The sequence below is a fragment of the Lagopus muta genome, chromosome 5, assembly GCF_023343835.1.
Source record: "Lagopus muta isolate bLagMut1 chromosome 5, bLagMut1 primary, whole genome shotgun sequence".
Lineage (NCBI taxonomy): Eukaryota > Metazoa > Chordata > Aves > Galliformes > Phasianidae > Lagopus > Lagopus muta.
The window spans coordinates 9,512,538-9,529,101 of NC_064437.1; the positions used below are offsets into that span (position 1 = coordinate 9,512,538).

The 16,564-nt window shown below is 48.5% G+C and overlaps 1 protein-coding gene across 4 annotated transcripts in view; it reads left to right on the forward strand.

The window, feature by feature from the left end:
• ERI3 (ERI1 exoribonuclease family member 3) overlaps positions 1-16,564 on the forward strand; it is a 97,043-nt gene that overhangs the window by 22,017 nt on the left and 58,462 nt on the right. For all 4 annotated transcript variants that reach the window (XM_048944381.1, XM_048944382.1, XM_048944383.1 and 1 more), the window contains exons 4-5: positions 2,180-2,239; positions 4,030-4,121. In XM_048944381.1, the coding sequence (XP_048800338.1) occupies positions 2,180-2,239; positions 4,030-4,121 (152 nt within the window). The remainder of the gene's footprint in view (positions 1-2,179; positions 2,240-4,029; positions 4,122-16,564) is intronic.

Below are 16,564 nucleotides of genomic sequence, written 5' to 3' on the forward strand. Positions count from 1 at the left end.
CTGCTTCTGCTTTCCTTTTCCCTATCCATTGCTTTGCCAGAAGGTGATCGCACTGCTCAGTAAGGAGTGTGTGTGTGAGGCTCAGCAGGGCCACCCAACGTTATTCTTCTGGTCTGGAGCATCTCTCGCACTCCTCTTGCTGAAGAAAGCAACATGAAAAGGGTGTCTGCAAGGACAAAGGGCTTGCAGTCACCCTCAGGGCATCTCTCTGCTTAGGTTTTGTGGTGGCTGAGCTGAACCCCAGCTTCAGAAGGTTCCTCCAACCTCCCACACCACTGCTGGGAGCATGCCTTCCAAGCTGCTTTCTTCTGTTGCCCTGCTCTGATTCCATATTTCTTGGCAGGACACGAACTATAAGGCTTGGTTCTGGTGTCAGGCAGAGAAAGTAGGGAGAAAAAGCTCCTCCTGCCCTTTTGAAAGATACAGGTGGTTTGATGCCCAGGAAAGCTCATACCAGGAGCTGAAATGACAGGATCCCTCTACACATGAGGCGCTTGTTCAGGCTTTTTCATGGTACTTTGCTCTCTTTTTACGATTAATTTTTATTGATTTTTTTTTTTTTCCTGAAGGAACAGACAATAAAAGTACAGAAAGATAAATGCCTTATCGCTTGTTTATGTTCCCAAATACCATGTGCTTCTTGGAATCGCCAGTGAAACTTTACAGTGGTGCAATTTGATGTTTTTATATTTTATCAGAAGCGTGAGATCAGATAATACTGCAGAAAGCCAATGCACCTGGGTGGGTGTTGCAGGTGATGTATGTAACTGAGACCAGACAAGATGGCAAAAGATGGGAGAGCAGAAAGCTGGTCCCCTTTGAGCAGTTCCTTTGGTGATGAATTGTACCTATCCTTCAGGCACTGCCTGCGGTCAGGCTGGCTCTGTCCTCCTGTGCCAGGCAGATGTGTGGGGAGAGGCAGCGAGGAGAGGAAGAAGCCAGCCAGTGTGCTTTAAAAAGCACTTTGAAGAGCTGCATGTTAATCTCCTAAATCTATTTGCCTCTTAGAATATGGGGAGTCTGCAGGCAGCAGCTGTTATACAATTAAAATACAGATTAATATGAAAACAGTTTCTAGGATATGAGTGTCTGTGTCCTTACACTTCCTTAAAATTCCACCTTATAATGACTTGATGAACTTGAGAAACCCACCTAGAGGAGCTCTGCATTCTTAAAATTACAATACTTTCCCTAAAAGCTATATATTACCGTTCCACGGAAGTCACGATGAGAAAATAATCTTTTCACTTGCAGCTTATTCAGCGAGTCAGGTATTTGGTATTCATTAAATGCAATTACAGTTTAATTGAAGTTTAATCTTTTTTTTTTTTTTTTTTTCTTGTTCCCCTTCTTCTGAGTTCAGTGCTGTAAACCAAGCAGCCAATGGAACAGAGAAGTAAAGCAGCAGAGCTGCTGCCAGCTGCCATGTTGTAGCAGAGCCTTGTGGTTTATGCTGAGACGATCTGTGCAGGAGGCCATGCTGGTCTCCTGCAAAGTGCCAGATGAAGGGAAATACTGGAGTGTGCACTTGTTATAATAATGATTTTTTTAATTACTTGGGTGCATTGATGGCAAGCTACTGACCTCCAATATTCAATATGTTAAAAGACGGTTTTGTCAGTTGGAAGACAGACAGAAAAATTATCTGCTTTCTGTGTGCCTCAAGCTATCACAGGTGGGGGCCCATGAGACCACATCTCTCTGTGCATGTGCCTACCCTTCAGCAGCCAAGCCATCCTGCTGCAATGCTTTACTGCCCAGCACAGGGAATGAATGGATTCCGAGCAGCTCCCACTGAGTGATAGTGTGGTCTCATCCCAGTACCAGGGGCATGCCCAGAGCCCCCAGTAGAGCTCATCAGAACAGGAATAACTGGGAAAGGGCAGCTCTGGGACACCATGTCAGGCCGTGCAGTGGCACTGCTGCTCCCCGAGTGCCTCCAGCCCCATTGGGAGTTCATTGTTCTGTGGGGTGGGTGGGCAGGAGCCCCGTACTTTCCTGTGTTTGGGATGGAGCTCTGCCCTTGCCCGTGGCTCTGCTATGGCTGATCCCTCGACAGCACCCACGCAGGTCACAGGAGCATGTTTTGGTTGCAGGGAGATGGACAGCAGAGGAGACCTTTCTAATGATCTTTTGAGTGCTGCTCTGATGGCTGCTCTCTGTTTGTCTCTCATTTCAGCTGACTGGGATTATTCAAGGCATGGTGGATGGGCAGCCGAGCCTCCAGCAAGTGCTTGAGGTAAGCAGAGTAACCTTTATTTCCTGAACTCTGACCTCTGGTCCTGTCGTCTCCTCTTCATCTCCTTCCCTGCACCCTCCCCTTGCTGAGAATCGAACCGCGTAATTTGACTATGATTACAGCTTCATTAGAATAACATTTGCTGTCACGTCGGTGACACACTGCTGAGAGTATTGAACCATTGATCTGTCATTTCCAGCTGCTCATGTCAAGGGTACTGACAAGATATCCAAACTCTTGCCAGTAGATAGGAGAAGAGGCGATTCTTCCTTGAGCCAGTTTTAAAGGACCGAGGCGTTGCTTGAAACGACTGCTCTGGAAGCTCTGTCTTTTTTCCTTCCTCTTCCTCAGCATTTTATTAAATTATTTTTTTTCTACCTATTTAAATGCTAAATAATACACGTAGCATTGAAGGAAAATGCCTCTAAAATCTAATCTGGAGGATTTGCAAATGCAGATATAGCCCTAATAATGCCATCTGCTTAATGTTGAATTCCTACAGCATTTAGAGCTTAATTAGCTTGGAAGTGTTTCTCCATCAATAGCTTTTGTTGGTAGTTAAATAATGAAGGAAACCTCCCCAAGCAGAGCCCTCTCAGGCTGCAGGTTGCTGCTCAATGCATTGTCTCTGTCAGGATTTCCACTGCTGTGTTACCTAATTGTTCCTAATCAGAATAATTGTAACAATTGCTTATGTGAAGAAATCAAATTAAAGGCTTTAAAATCCTCCATGGAGACAGCACTTCATGGGCACTCACATAAGAGTTCAGCAGGGTTGCAGCGGGAGCTTTGCTGCCAGATCCTGGAGGTGCAGGTGCTCATGGGGCCAGGAGTGTTCTGCTTTGGGGTGGTTGCTCCCAGGAGGGCTGTCCTAGTTGGAATGAATGTCTTCTTAGGGGGTTTAGCCTAGGTTAATTCTGCCTGGTTGCTCCCTAAGGTGAGTGTGCATCCTGCAGATCATTGTGGCCCATTTGTGAAGTGGATCCAGAATATATGTTCTTGTGGGAAGTTTACTGGGAATATGGGCTCACTTGCAACCCAAGCTGAATGAATTGTAAGGAACAAGGAGAGACCAAACCTGGGAGTGGAAGGTGGGATGCCTGCCTTTGGCTGTGACTGCTGCAGTGTTCAGATGTACCCAGTTCTTTGTCTCTCTCTCTCTCCCATATCCTGTCTGTGGAGTGGAGTGTGTGAGCAATGCTGTGAGTGAGGGACACCGTCTCAGGATGCTTGTGTTATCCTGGATATTCAAACAGGTAGTAAGAAGCTCCTGCTCAGATTTGTTTGGCTGCCTCATTCCCTTTAGCTTACAGCCTGATGCCTGGAGGGCCATTGTGGAGCCTCCCGCTTTGGCTTCTCCTGCTCTCGCCCAGATCACAGTGGAGTGCTTCAAGAAATAAGTGCATTCTTCTTGGCTGAAGGGGGACAGGTTGAGGTCCCTACAAGCCCATTTGGTGCAGGGAGAGGAGAAGTGCAGGAATGCCAGGTAAAAGCGCAGCTGTATTGTCCCGTTAAGGCTGCACAACTTCCATCCCTCTGTGAGCAGAGCAGCTGTGGTGCCAGATAAGATCATCTCCGCTCTGGTTGCCTGATGTCTCCTATCAGAAATCTTCAAAGGTCCAAACGTGCTGTTGTTCAGATGGCAAGCAAAAAGAGAAGAGAGAGAGGGAGAGAGGTGGATAAGATCACAATTTTCTTCTCACTTGATTGCAAGCGGCTTATCTGAGTTTAACTGTTCTGGCTCGGCCTGTCTCTGCAAAACTCATCCCCTTTTCTTGCCTTCTTTTCAGAGGGTCGACGAATGGATGGCAAAGGAAGGACTCTTAGATCCCAGCGTCAAGTCGATTTTTGTGACCTGTGGAGACTGGGATTTGAAAGTGATGTGAGTATGGAAAGGGAGGGAGGTTTTTCTGGGCTTTATTGCTCCATGCTTGCCTGTAATGTGGATATCTTTGTCCTTACAAGCCTCCGACTGTCCCCAGTCTTTATTTTTCAGGGAAATCGTTGTTCGCCGTGCATAATTGGGAGTGGAGGGTTGTTTAAGAAGACAGGTAGGTGCTAGGCATAGTGCCAGATCATTGCCCAGGATAATCTCTATAGCAAATGAATCCTTTCATAACCCCGAGAAGGGTTTAAACTGGGGCTTTGTGATATTTCCTGTTTTTAGCCAACATGTTTTCCAAGGGGATGATCATCCCTAAGCATACAAATGAAATTCCATTTCTGAACACTCAAATCAAGCAGTAGTTTTTACCTGACTTGGCATGCAGATCCTTTGTCCCTGTCATCTTGGCGCGTTAACTGGATGTGAATTAAAGTAGTCTTTGGGAAAAGAATACAAGCCAAGTCTGACATGCTTCATTGGTCTTTTGTATCGCTGAGGTCATGTTCCTGAGTGGGGTGGCTGGCATCTAGAGAGTTCCAGATGGGGACCTGCGCTGAGGTCTACAAGTGCTGGTGTATGTGCATGTTGTCCCATGTAAACAGCTAGACCAGCAACCCAGGAAAGTGATTTTGAAGAAGTGAATGAAATTAATCTAACCTGTAAGATATTTGCAGAGTATTATCATACTGCGCTGAATTCACCTGGATTGCTGTAAACTTGCTTCAGCTTTTCATTTCCTCAGAGTGCTGGGTTAAGGCTCCTGTTGTTATCACATCAGTAAAGCCTGGACTTGACACATACGAAGCTAAGCTGACATCCACAACTCGTTAGTAGTGTTACTTGGTGCTCACTGTGACGTTGGTTTCCACAAGCTGGAAGCCTAAATAAACTGCGCACAGCCAGGGAGCAATCAGCACCGGTTCCTTCCCTGCAGAGTGGTCTTTGTAGAGTGGCAGCTCCTTGCTTCCACATGGTATGATTAGTGAGGCATGAGATACGGGGATCGAAGCAGCAGCTCAGGCGCTAGTAGAGATGAGGAATTTGCCATGCTCTTTTGAGTCAGAAGTTGCTGGGACTCTGCTGGGGCCATGACCAGAACTTGAACATGAGTATATTGCCAATTCTTCTGTCACTGGTTTAATGTGTTTTTCTTTGTAAATTGCGCTTAAGCGTTTGTTAGAGTCCAACACAAAGACATCTGCAGGGATGTGCTAAACATCTATTTCCAATCTCTTCTCTTTTCTTGGCGCTTTCCTTCTCTGTTGTTGTTTTGAGAGTCCAGTTTACTGCTTTTGGTGATGATTGTGAGGAACAAACTGTGGTTTGCTATGTCTCAAAGCCCATCTTTCCATCCCCTTCACACCAGGCTAACAAGGTTTCCAGATAATGGCATCATAACTCAGTGTCTGTATGAAATAGACAACCTTCTGCATTTTTCTCTTTCATCAGAGGCCGACAGTGGGGAAATATAGTGAAGATGAGCCCTGTTTCTGGTGAGCCGTGGGGACTGTGGGGTGAGCTGAGCCAGCAGGACACGCAGCTCTGGAGCCCAGATACTTGATTCACCATTTGCAGCAGTCTTTTGCATGGACTGTGCCTCACTAGTCAGCTGGAAAAGAACACTCCGCTCCTGGCCATGAGGCTGCAGTGAGTGGTTCATTTCTCCCTCTTCCTTTTAAAAAAATGTTTTAAACCATTAACTTCAGAATTCAATCCTGAAGCGTCTCCAGGGCAGAGCAGAAAGTACATTTCATGTTTCCAACCACAGATACGGGGAGCCCGGCTGCAGCCGTTCAGCGAGTAGCGCATCGCACTGCTCCGCCACCGATTGGGTGCAGCAGCGTGCAGCGTCACATCTGATTAGCTCCATGCCAGTGAATGAGGCTTGAGTGAGGACTCCCTGCCAGCTCTGACTTGTCTCATTTCCCATTACTTTTATCCGTCACCACAAATGCCGAGTCTCCCTCCTAAACTAATTAAGTTTGCGTGTGTGTAGACACATTGCCAAATAGGGTTTAGCAAAGCAGAACTGAGCATCTCTTTTTAAAGAGGGAAGGCGCAGAGCTGAAACGAGGCTGCTTAGACAGGGAGATGCATTCTCAGAGAGCTGGAACATCTAGGAAATATTCCAGGGAGTTACCTTGTGCTTCCCTAAAAGACTTGCAGTGGTGCTGATGCCCTGTTCTACCAAGTGGAGTCCACGCGCTTGGCGCTGAAGGTACTGGGACAGAGAGGGGAGGTGGTGCTGCTTGTCCAAGTTTGGAGGAACATGTTCCTGGAAGCATTGCATGGTGAAACTCCCACTGGATTCTAGATGAGTTCTGGAGCAAGCTGTGTTCCTCTTACCAGTTTCTTGTGCGGTTTGTAATTCCTTGTCCTTAGCTTGGCTGATGGTAGAAAACTGTGCAGCTTTGTTCCTGGCTTCTCCAGCAATGACTTGGGCATTGCTTGGCTTCAGTCCACATGTGCTGTTCTACACGTGCTGGGGAATGATGTCTTCTGGACAGGCCTGTCTGCTTGTGGGTGCTTCCAGCAGATGCCAGGGCACCGGGAGGCACACAGATGAGCAAATTGAATTTGGGGTGTTGGCTGGGTCACAGAGGAGGACCTACCAGCCTGTCACCATCCAGTGGTGGATGTGGGGACAAGGTGGGTAAATAACCTGTCAAAGCCAGGAGTTGCAGCATGCATAGTACTCGGCTGAGAGAAAAGCGCAAGAGGAACAGCATTTGCCAAGGTGCAGAGCTCTTATGAGGGTATCTAGCAGCAGTCAAGATAGACGCTCAGCTGCTAAAGGACCCATGAAGCCTCTGCTTGTCTTAGGAGTCTTCAGAGAATGAGGTGCTTTGTGGCTGCGCACTTGACTTTTCTCGAACATCTGAGCTTTCCTGGTAGATCACAGAGCTCTTTCTGCGTGGCTTCCCTCTGAGCACCAGTCACAAGGAGCCAGGAAACGGACATGCACCTGGGAAGGGCTCATGGAGCACCAGTTGAGGTCCTCTGCCCTGCTACTCATAGCCTTGTCATGGTCATGGAGCAAAACACAAAGGAAAGTCACTGCTGGAAGATTTGGCTGCTGCTGCTAGAGAGAGGGCTCCGAAACAGAGTGCTGCTGGCTGCCGGCTTTCAGCTCTGAGCCAGGCTGGAGTCGGGGAGACAGCAGCTCTCCTGCCGCCCCTCCCTTTCCCTCTTGTTAAGATGCAATTTCTTTAATGAGGAAAACCTCTTGAGTAGGAACATCACCTTTCTGAAGGCATGTCCTGACAAGGCAGTTCAAGCCGACAGAGTCGCATCTCAGCTTCAGCAAATATCAGTCACTCATTACAGAGACTTCTCCCCTCCACCCCCTAGCAGCACCCCTCATTCCCAGACAAGGGAATGAATCACACTCCTGCTCTTGAATACATCATGACAGTCGTGGGTCTAATGAGAGAAGGCCATTCATTCTGGGTGGAAAGTTCCCTGTGCCGACACAGAAATGTTATTAATTAAAGAGAGCTACCTGAAGCAAAAGATGAAAGGAGCACCAGACCTGCCAAGCTAAAATATGAGTTGGGATACAGCCTCGTTAGGCACACGGTCCTCGGGCACAGCGGGAGGATTCCTTCAGCCTGTTGCAAGGAGCTCTCCTCCGAGTTGAAAAGCTCCAGGGCCAGATTCAGACCCAGCTTTAGTGCCAGAGCCTCATCCTGCGCGCAGGTGGAGCTGCTGCTGGTGGTTAAACAAATCACATTGATGTGGCATTGAGTGGTGAAGGTAACGTACCCCTGAAGGGCCGAGGGAGCCGCTGTCTGCAGGAGATGATTTTAGTGGAAAAAGAGGGTACTCGGAGTCTGCCGAGGTTGAGCCCTTGTGTTGTAAGCTCTTTAGTGTGGTTTCTCTTTTCTGAAATGTCAGATTGCCTCCCTCTGTGTGTGTGGAACCATTTTGCCCGCTCTGTAAGCACAATGTGAATTAATCTTGGCAACCAAAGGAACGTTTTCACTGTGTGTTCCTGCTACAGAGCTGAGACGCAGCGCAGGTAGGTGATAGGCCTGTGGTCACGCGTGCATCGTACATATAGGCAGAGGCAGGGAAAGGAGCTGAAGCCACATCTGGTGAACCTCAGAGCTGCACCTTAATGTCAGGAGCACATTAAACCTTCCAGGTTTGGATCATTCTGCAAATGCAGCAGAAGAGTAAAAACATGCGTAGACTTGGCTCTGTGTACCTGCAGTATGAAGATGTTTGTACTGCATTTACTGTGGCTGATTACAATGCGCTAATTTATTTCTTTACAGGAAGCTACTGCTCAGTTGTATTTTATTTTCTTAAACAAGTGTTAAAATGCTAGTACTCTCTAATGCGGTGATATAACATTGTGAAGTATCTTGAAATGTTTATAGCCCTTGGTGCTCTTCCTAGGTTGCACATTAGTAAATTCTGAGCAATTAATTATACCACTGCTTAATTCAGTGTTACTCTTTTAGCCCTTCCTGTGCAAGTGGCACTGACTGGGAGGACACTTGCCTTCTGATACCAGCTCAGAGCGTGTCAGTAGGTAGGTCTTTCTGTCCTTCTGTCCTTATGGCTTGGCTTGGGATCAGCATTAGGTCATGAAGAAGATGAAGAATCAATGGTGTTGGTGTCCTTTACGTGTGCTCTTCTTTATCACAGTAACAGAAGAGGGTCGGCAGTCTCTGCATGGAGCAGAAGTTGCAGGCAGCCCCTGAGTTGGGTGCCTGGTACTGCATGGGTAGCTGTGGGGAGAGGCAGGAGAAGGCATAGGGTGAGCTGGTTAGGTGACGGCATTGCAGAAGCTAGGTTTAGAGAGTGGCTTTGAGGGAAGAGCTGGTGACAGAAATGTAGTAATTTGCCTTTAAAAATAAGACAGTAATTCCAACTAAAATCTTTGGATTAGCTTTTTTGTTACCTTAATGCAGATTGCTTTGCTGACCAAGCCTATGGTATATCCTTTCACGTGGTTACATTGGCTCAAGAAGAGGATGGTGAACTGCAGTGCAGGGATGGGACTGAATATCCAGGGTCAGGAACCTTTTGAGTCAGCTCTGCTGATGGAGTTGTTCATGTAATTACATCCTAAAGTGCACTGCCGGAGCTGAGCAAGGGAGCCTTATGAGCATGCTCTCTTCTAGCACTTACAGGGAGCAGCACAGACCCCATTCACTTCTGTGACCCTGCAGGCCAGCTTTTTGTTTTTAAAGGAAATGATATCAGTGATGCAAAATAAATCTTGGATTTTTAAGGTTTTCCCCTTAAAAATAAGAGTGTACAATGCTTATTTAAAATCAGTTTTGCACCCTTGATTTTTGTTATCCCTCTGCATCGGTTCCCCACCTGTCTCCTGTTCCTGCCTTTGTTTGAAATGTGTTGATTGCATGAGGCTTCTTGCGAGCAGCACTGAGATGTGTGACCGTGAGAATGCCTTTGTGTTAAGTTTTGGACATGAAATCTTTGCGTAGGGATCGCCATACAGTGGACTATCACTTTTGGGTCTGCTGCTTGCCTGGTGCGTCATAGCAGAGATGTTTGTCATAGTCAGGGCTGTAGTTGCCAAAGATTTATTGAGCTGTGACGCCTGATGCACACTGTGGAGCATGGATGCTGCTGCTTGGGAATCAGCGTCAAAGAAGTTGGTGGAGAAACTTGAAATAAATTTATGGTGTAGGGGAAAATGAGACAGGCGTTGCATGAAATACTTCATTTCCAGCAATGAACCCTTGAGGTGGGGTAACAAATGGAGAGGTGGATTTTCCATACTTGGATAAAGTAATGCAAGCTTTATTTGAACAGTTATACTGGACTGAATGCAAGCCATTCGTCTCAGTATCATCTTATCATATATAGGGAAAAATAATTCCTTCTGCAATAGAAATCTCTAAGGTGAATTCTGTGTCCAGCGTTATAATGAATTTAGGCAAAACAGCTTCAAAACCAATGGATCCATACTGAATATTTGGTAAAAAGCATCCCTGGCCTTCTCTGCAAATATGAAAGGCCTCTGATAGCAACTCAACTTCATGGTTACCCCATGCCCTGAGGGGTCAGAAAGCTGGCTGACTTGAGGACGGTTAAGGAGACACCACTGGAGGACTCTATCATCTGAGTTCAGGTGTGTGCAGCATGAGAGTAGCTTCATCGGTTGTGACTTTTCCTTATTGCTTCAAAAAGCTTAATTTTTCTAGCACTAGACAGCTGTAGTGTTTCATGCTGGGGCTGAAATGTCAGCTGTCTCCCTTTGGATCTCAGCTCCTCTGAGCTCCCAGCAAAAGCAAGGCGGTTGTGTGTTGTCATCACTGCTGCCTTCCCAGTGGCTTTGCTGGGAGTAGTGTGATCATGGCTGCTCAGGTTGGAGAGCCCTGCTTGGAAAAATACTGCTAGCCTAGGAGCAGCCTCTTTGTTATAGTTGAGCTTGGCATAACTCGCTGGCTTTCTTGAAAGCATTTTAATTGTTTGCATGCTTGTTTCCTGTTGGGAGCCATTTTCCTGGATGGGTTCAGTCCCTTTCCTCCTGGAGCTCCTGGCTGGCACAGACCTACTGGGCCATCTTGAGGTCATCCCTGGTATTTTCCCTCCAGCGTATTCTCATGTGCATTGTCCAGCCACTTTCTGTAGCCTGAGGAGTGGATGTCTGGGTGAGTGTGGGACACCACAGCTGCAGATAACTTTTTGAGCTAAGTCCATTCCATGTTGGAGCTCCCTTTTCCTGTGTGTTTGTCACCCTGAAGAGCGCGTCTTGTGAAGACTTGGGGGAAGAGGAGTGAGGATGCAGTGTGACGTGCCAGCAGTGCTGTGTGGGAGGCTCATGCTGCCCAACCTGTTGTCCTGCCTGGGACCCTTCAGCTTTCTTTGCCTCCTTTGAGGGCTTCCTCCTTCCATCTGCCCAGCACTTACATTCCAAGTGACCCTTCATCTCCTTCTGCAGGTGCCTTTGGTCATCTCTGCTGTCCCTGCTCAGTTCTTCCACCACATTGGGCTGTTGTCAGTGCCAGTGTCAGCCAGGGCTGGGCTCAGCTCCATCCTTAGCACATAGCCACGTGCTGTGCGGCCAGGCAAGGTGGAAGGCTGCAGCCCCTCTTCTCCAGCTCACCATACTCCCCAAGCTGAGGAGAACGGTTACATTTTATGGGCCATTTAGCTTCCCAATGGTGATCCTAATTCTTCACAGCATGCATGTGCCGTTTCTGATTATTAAAAGGACCCCTGAAAAGGAGCTGCCCTCTGAGTCAGTGCTCTTCTGTGCAGTTAATTGTGGGAGGGTTTTGCTTAGAAAGTGAGGCTTAATATTTCCATAGCCCAGGTTCTGCCGACACAGGGAATGACCTCGGTGTGCTGTCAAGGAAGAATGCTTGTCTCATGCAATTCAGACTCGGGATTGCGCTGAATGAAGCCCACTTGCTTTCTGCGTAGAGTCACAGGGTGCTTTAAGGGCTGGCTGGCCAGGTGTCTGAGCCTTTCATCCTTTCATCTCTCTGTCTTTATGTTGTGTGACACTTCGGGTGCCGAAATAGCTTCCATTCCTCGGGGGCCCGAGCAGGCTCTGCAGTTACGGGAAAGGAGTGATTACATCTGAGTGACACGTTAGCCGAAGGATGGATGGCTGCGGTCGCATGGCAGGTGGGAGATGGATGGGTGGAGGTGGGTTGAGGGGAGGTTCTTGTCAAATCCCTGTGGTGTCTGCAAGAAAACAGAGCTGGCAAGCCATCAGGTTGTGAGCTTCAGGTGTGAGGAAGCTGCCAAGATCCCTGGCACTGGGAAATGCCAAGTGGAGTGTTCCTGACACACGGAGCGCAGCAGTGTGACAGAATGAATGAGGCTGGTGTGGAGGGGTTAACGCATGCAAAGCCGGTCGGCGGAGGTAAGATTTGCCAGCAGGGTAACTCAGCCCAATGGCAAGACTGTATGAAAGAATTCAGAGCTTGCAAGAAGAAAGCTGAAAGTTGTCAGTTGCTGAAGTTTTCTGCATTTGCTGTAGGAAATTGGTGACTTAAGCGGGTTTAAGCACCGGGGTCTTGCACCAGTTATATAGATAATGTGAAATTAGGAGGAGGCTCAGTAATTAATTCCTCTTTCTGTGACCTGGATGGGAAATGATTCTCACTTGCCACTTTTCCTCAGAAGTTCCTTCAGAAGCTGGTAGGGACTCTGGTTATGAAACCCAGGAAGCAAAGAGGATCCCTGGGTGCCTGACACTTCCTTTTCTCTGCTGTTTTTTTCTCGCAGGCAGCCTCGGGCTGCCTGTCTCTTTGTTAAGAGAGTGACAGCAATGTGACACCGTGAAAATAATTACTAACAAATCACGGTGGTGACTGCAAACAGCTCGCTGCTTTCAGAGGCATGTCAGGGAGCATTAGAGCAGGGCCATGGGAGCTGCGGAGCAGCTAGGGGCTCTGTCTCTGCTCTAGGCTGAGGGGAGCTTTGGAGACCTTTGGCGCCCGCCACCCCCACGTCATTCTCTTCTCGTTGGCTTTTTCTTTCTTTCCTTCCTTCCCTGCCTTTGCCATCAATAATTAAGCCCATTAATTGCACAGTGAGCTCAGGAAAGCTGAGAATGATTAGTCTGAGCTTCTGCCCTGCATTCAGCAGCCAACCACAGAGCAGCAGAAGCATTTCTGGAGGAGTGTTGGGGACCGAAGTATATCCAGGCTGTGCTCCCCATCTTGCAGCCCTTGTGACTGCCCTGGGCAGGGATGTGTGTTAGCTGTGTGCCCTTAGGAATTTTTGTGCTGCTAATGTATGTTTGGAGAATTGCTCCTGTCCTTGTCCTCAGCAGTTGCTGATTTCAGTGGTTCAGAGATCCTGAAAGCAGGTTTGCACTTATGCAGAGCATAATAACAGGTACGCAGCTGATGGCCATCTCCAGTAAAAGAACACACATAGGATGGAGAGGACCTTCCAGGATGCTGTAGGGATGGTGGCAGTCTGGACTGGAGCTGTAGGTGAATGTGATCTTCAGAGGGCAAACAGTGGGCAGGTCATGGTTAGAGAAGGTGGTTGGTGCCAAACAGAGCAGGTAGGGGAATCTGCAGAGACGTCAGCAGCTGTGGCTGCCCTGCAGTAAGAATCATAGAATATCCCAAGTTGGTAGGGGGTCCATAAGGATCACAGAATCATAGAATGGCTTGGAAGAGGTCTCAGAGATCACATAGTTGGAACCTCCCTGCCATGGGCTGGTTGCTCCCTACCAGCTCGGGCTGCCCAGGGCCCCATCCAAACTGGCCTTGAACACCTCCAGGGATGGGGCATCTACAGCTTTTCTGGGCAGCCTCTGACCCAGGCAAGGAGCTGGAGAATGGGGGTGAGACTGCAGCCACAGGCTCCTTCTCTGCCGAGCAGCCCTCTTCCCCATTCCCCTGGTTACTCAAGTGATTTCCCTGACTGTCACATCTGTAAATAATGTTGCTGGCACATCTAGTGAGATGCGGAGTGGTGATGGAGGGGGGAGGGCTGATGCTGGCTTGTAACAGCCCCTCTCCCTGATTCATACAATATTTATGCAGGGGTTGGGAGTTGGCGGCACTGACCTCTGGGTCGGGCTGTTAAACAGCTCCCGCAGCCCCTGCATCCTAATTGCTGCACTTGTCCTTTGCTCTGGAGGATTCACTGCTCCTTGTCTCTGCTGAAGCAAATACTAATGGCAGCTCGTGCTTGGAGGTGGGGAGCAGGCTCTCTCCCTGAAGGAGAAACCCAAAGTGGATTCCCCTTGTGTAGAGCTGATCTGTAACAGCAGAGAAACCTGTGCTCAGCCCCTGTTTCTCAGGGTGCTGGGCGTCCTGTGCTCACAGCCTGTGCTGAAAGCACACGGAGCTGTCATGCATGTAATGCTCAGCTATATATCAGCAGAGGGGATGGAGTTACCCCCATCCCACTGCCTCCTTTCCCTTTGTGGGGAGAGAAAGAGGAGGTAATCACAGAAGTCATTTGGGTGTCTGTGGATCCGGTGACCCATGTGGCCACCCACGTCCTTATTCTGCCTTCCCAAGCTGGCAGCTCTCCTTCGTGACTGGAAAAATGCTGTTCAGACTGGAGACTAATGGCCTTTAAGTGACATGATTGTATTATGTTAAGCGTCTATAGGCTTTACCATTAGGCACTAAACAGTTTATGACTCATAGCAGAGAAGCCCTGGTCCTGAAGAGTGTACGAGCTAAATGGTGAGGACAGGCAAGGGATGGGAGAGACAAGGCTTTCTCCTGCCTGTCGGGAAGGGAGCTGGAACAGGATGCATGCTCTGCCCTTGAGCAGCACCTCGCTCTGGGTTTTGCATGCTCCAGTTTTTTGGGGAGCTACTCCAGTGGGAAACTGTGCAGTTGGGGAGAAGCACCTTTAATTTCAGTTCAGTTTTTTGTGCCTGTTTGGGTTTTGAGGGGGTTTGGACACAATGCATTGTGGATGTACTCATTGCATCATGTGCCCTGCCTTAATCAAGGAGTAGACATGATGCTCTGCAGCAGGAGTCTGAGTGCAGCCTCTTCAGCCAGCTTGTATGCAGAGGACCAGGCGATTACGAGACAAGGCTCTGTATGAAACACTCCCTAACAGGCTATATAGATACAAGAAGGACACGCTCTGTGTTTCTAATTGGCCTCCACTGCAGCATGAATCACAGAATCATTTAAATAGAGATCTCTATTCCAGCCTGCTGCTCTAAGAAGGGCTGACTTCAAGCTCAGACAGCTCACTTGGGGTCTTTTCTGAGTGTGTTTGCAGTGAGGAGGTTCCCCACCTCTCTGTCCCAGCGCTTTATCTCCTGTACAGTGAAGATGGGAAACTCCCCACCTGCAGCTTGTGGTCGTGGCTGGTGACTTCTATCAAGAACATGCCTGTGCCAGAGGTGCGCAGTATGCTAAGACTGTACACTGCTCTTGATAAGGTACTCTGTGATGTTATAAGTGGCCAATCTGTTGCAGCAAGCCTGCATGTAAAAATCTGTTTTAAAGTTTTTTATATAGTGTCAGATTCTCACGGCTGAGGAGGTGACCCTCAGCCTTGGAGACTTTCCAATTTCTCTTTCATTGGGAGCAACTTGGTGCCCTTCTGTTGCCAAAGGCAACTCCCCCCAGCCCTCCTCCCTGCTGGAAGGCAGCATTTGCCCTGACCCTGAATGCTGCTTTGCTGATATGGAGAACTTGGAGGTTCTGCCTGCTGCACCCCTAACCTCAGTTGAACTGTAAAACCAGCAAGTCCTGCTTTCCTGCATGGTAATTAGGTGGTTATTTAAAATCAAAAGGCTGCATTTGTAGCTTACTTTCATGGCTACTTATTCCCACTGGCTGCCTACTAACAGCAGTAGAGTTACTCCAGATTTACTCCCACATGTATAGCAGGAGAATCAGGCCCAGTAAATAGAGCTATGAATCTTTTTAAGAGAAGCTGTTAAGCAGTAGCACATAGATTTATTGTAGCATCATGTGTGTGCAATTGTTGATGAACATCTTCTGTTGGAGGCTGAATACCTACTGTGTTACAGCCTTGCTTTTAATGTTGAGATAGCATCTCTGCCAGCATCGAGCTGACGCACAGACAGAAACCCATAAAAGGGCCAGATTTCACATGGTGCTAAATGCCTTCATGTTTCATTAAGGTTGATGGCAGTGCAAGGCACGCCGTACTTTGCAGGGTGAGCAAGTGATGGTGAGCCTTTGGGGCTTCCTAGGTGGAAATGTAAGCGGGACAGAGGGAAAGCAGTGCTGGCCAGAAAGAGACAGGAAGCTCTGAGAGTGCCAGGTATTAGCCTCGCTGCTTAGCCTGGGTTTTTTGGCCTCATTACCCTAATCCAATTAAAGATTGATGGAAAAAACTAACACGCTCTCCAGTGAAGGGGTTTGTGTGCAGCCTGCTTCCCTCACTGGGTACTTAGAGTGGCTTCTGTTATCTTTGTGCATCAGCACACCTCCCCAGGCCCTGCGGAGCCTCCGCACGCCTCGGTGTATGCTCTTCTCCTGCATTGTGGCTCTCTTATTACTAATGGAGCATGGATGCATTTTAGCTGCTGGTCAGCCCTCATTAATATCCAGAGATGACAGGTTGACATTTGTAAAGAAGACTTGCATTGACCTTCATGTTGTGCATCGGTGCGGTTGCCATGTGGTGCCCTGTGCTGGATGCTGCTGCTGCCTCAGGAATGCATTTGTGCTAGCAGAGGGGCAGACTGCTCTGATCAGCCTTTGCTGCTGCCAGTAGTACAGGCAGAGTGCCTGGGTGCCTCTGCACCCCTCTGCCCGACCCTGGGACTGTTCTCCGTAGCTCCAACCCCAGCAAGTGGCATTGGGTGATGATGGGGTTGCAGTTGTGGCTCCTTTGGAGGTTGTTTCTGATTCCCTACAGTGGATGTGTGCCCCTTGGGTTCTGGGGCTTTTTTCTGGCTCCCATCTGGGAGTGCAGCAGGAGGAGCCGTGCCAGCCCAAGTACTTGCATGCTGTCAGCTGCCTGTCCCCCCC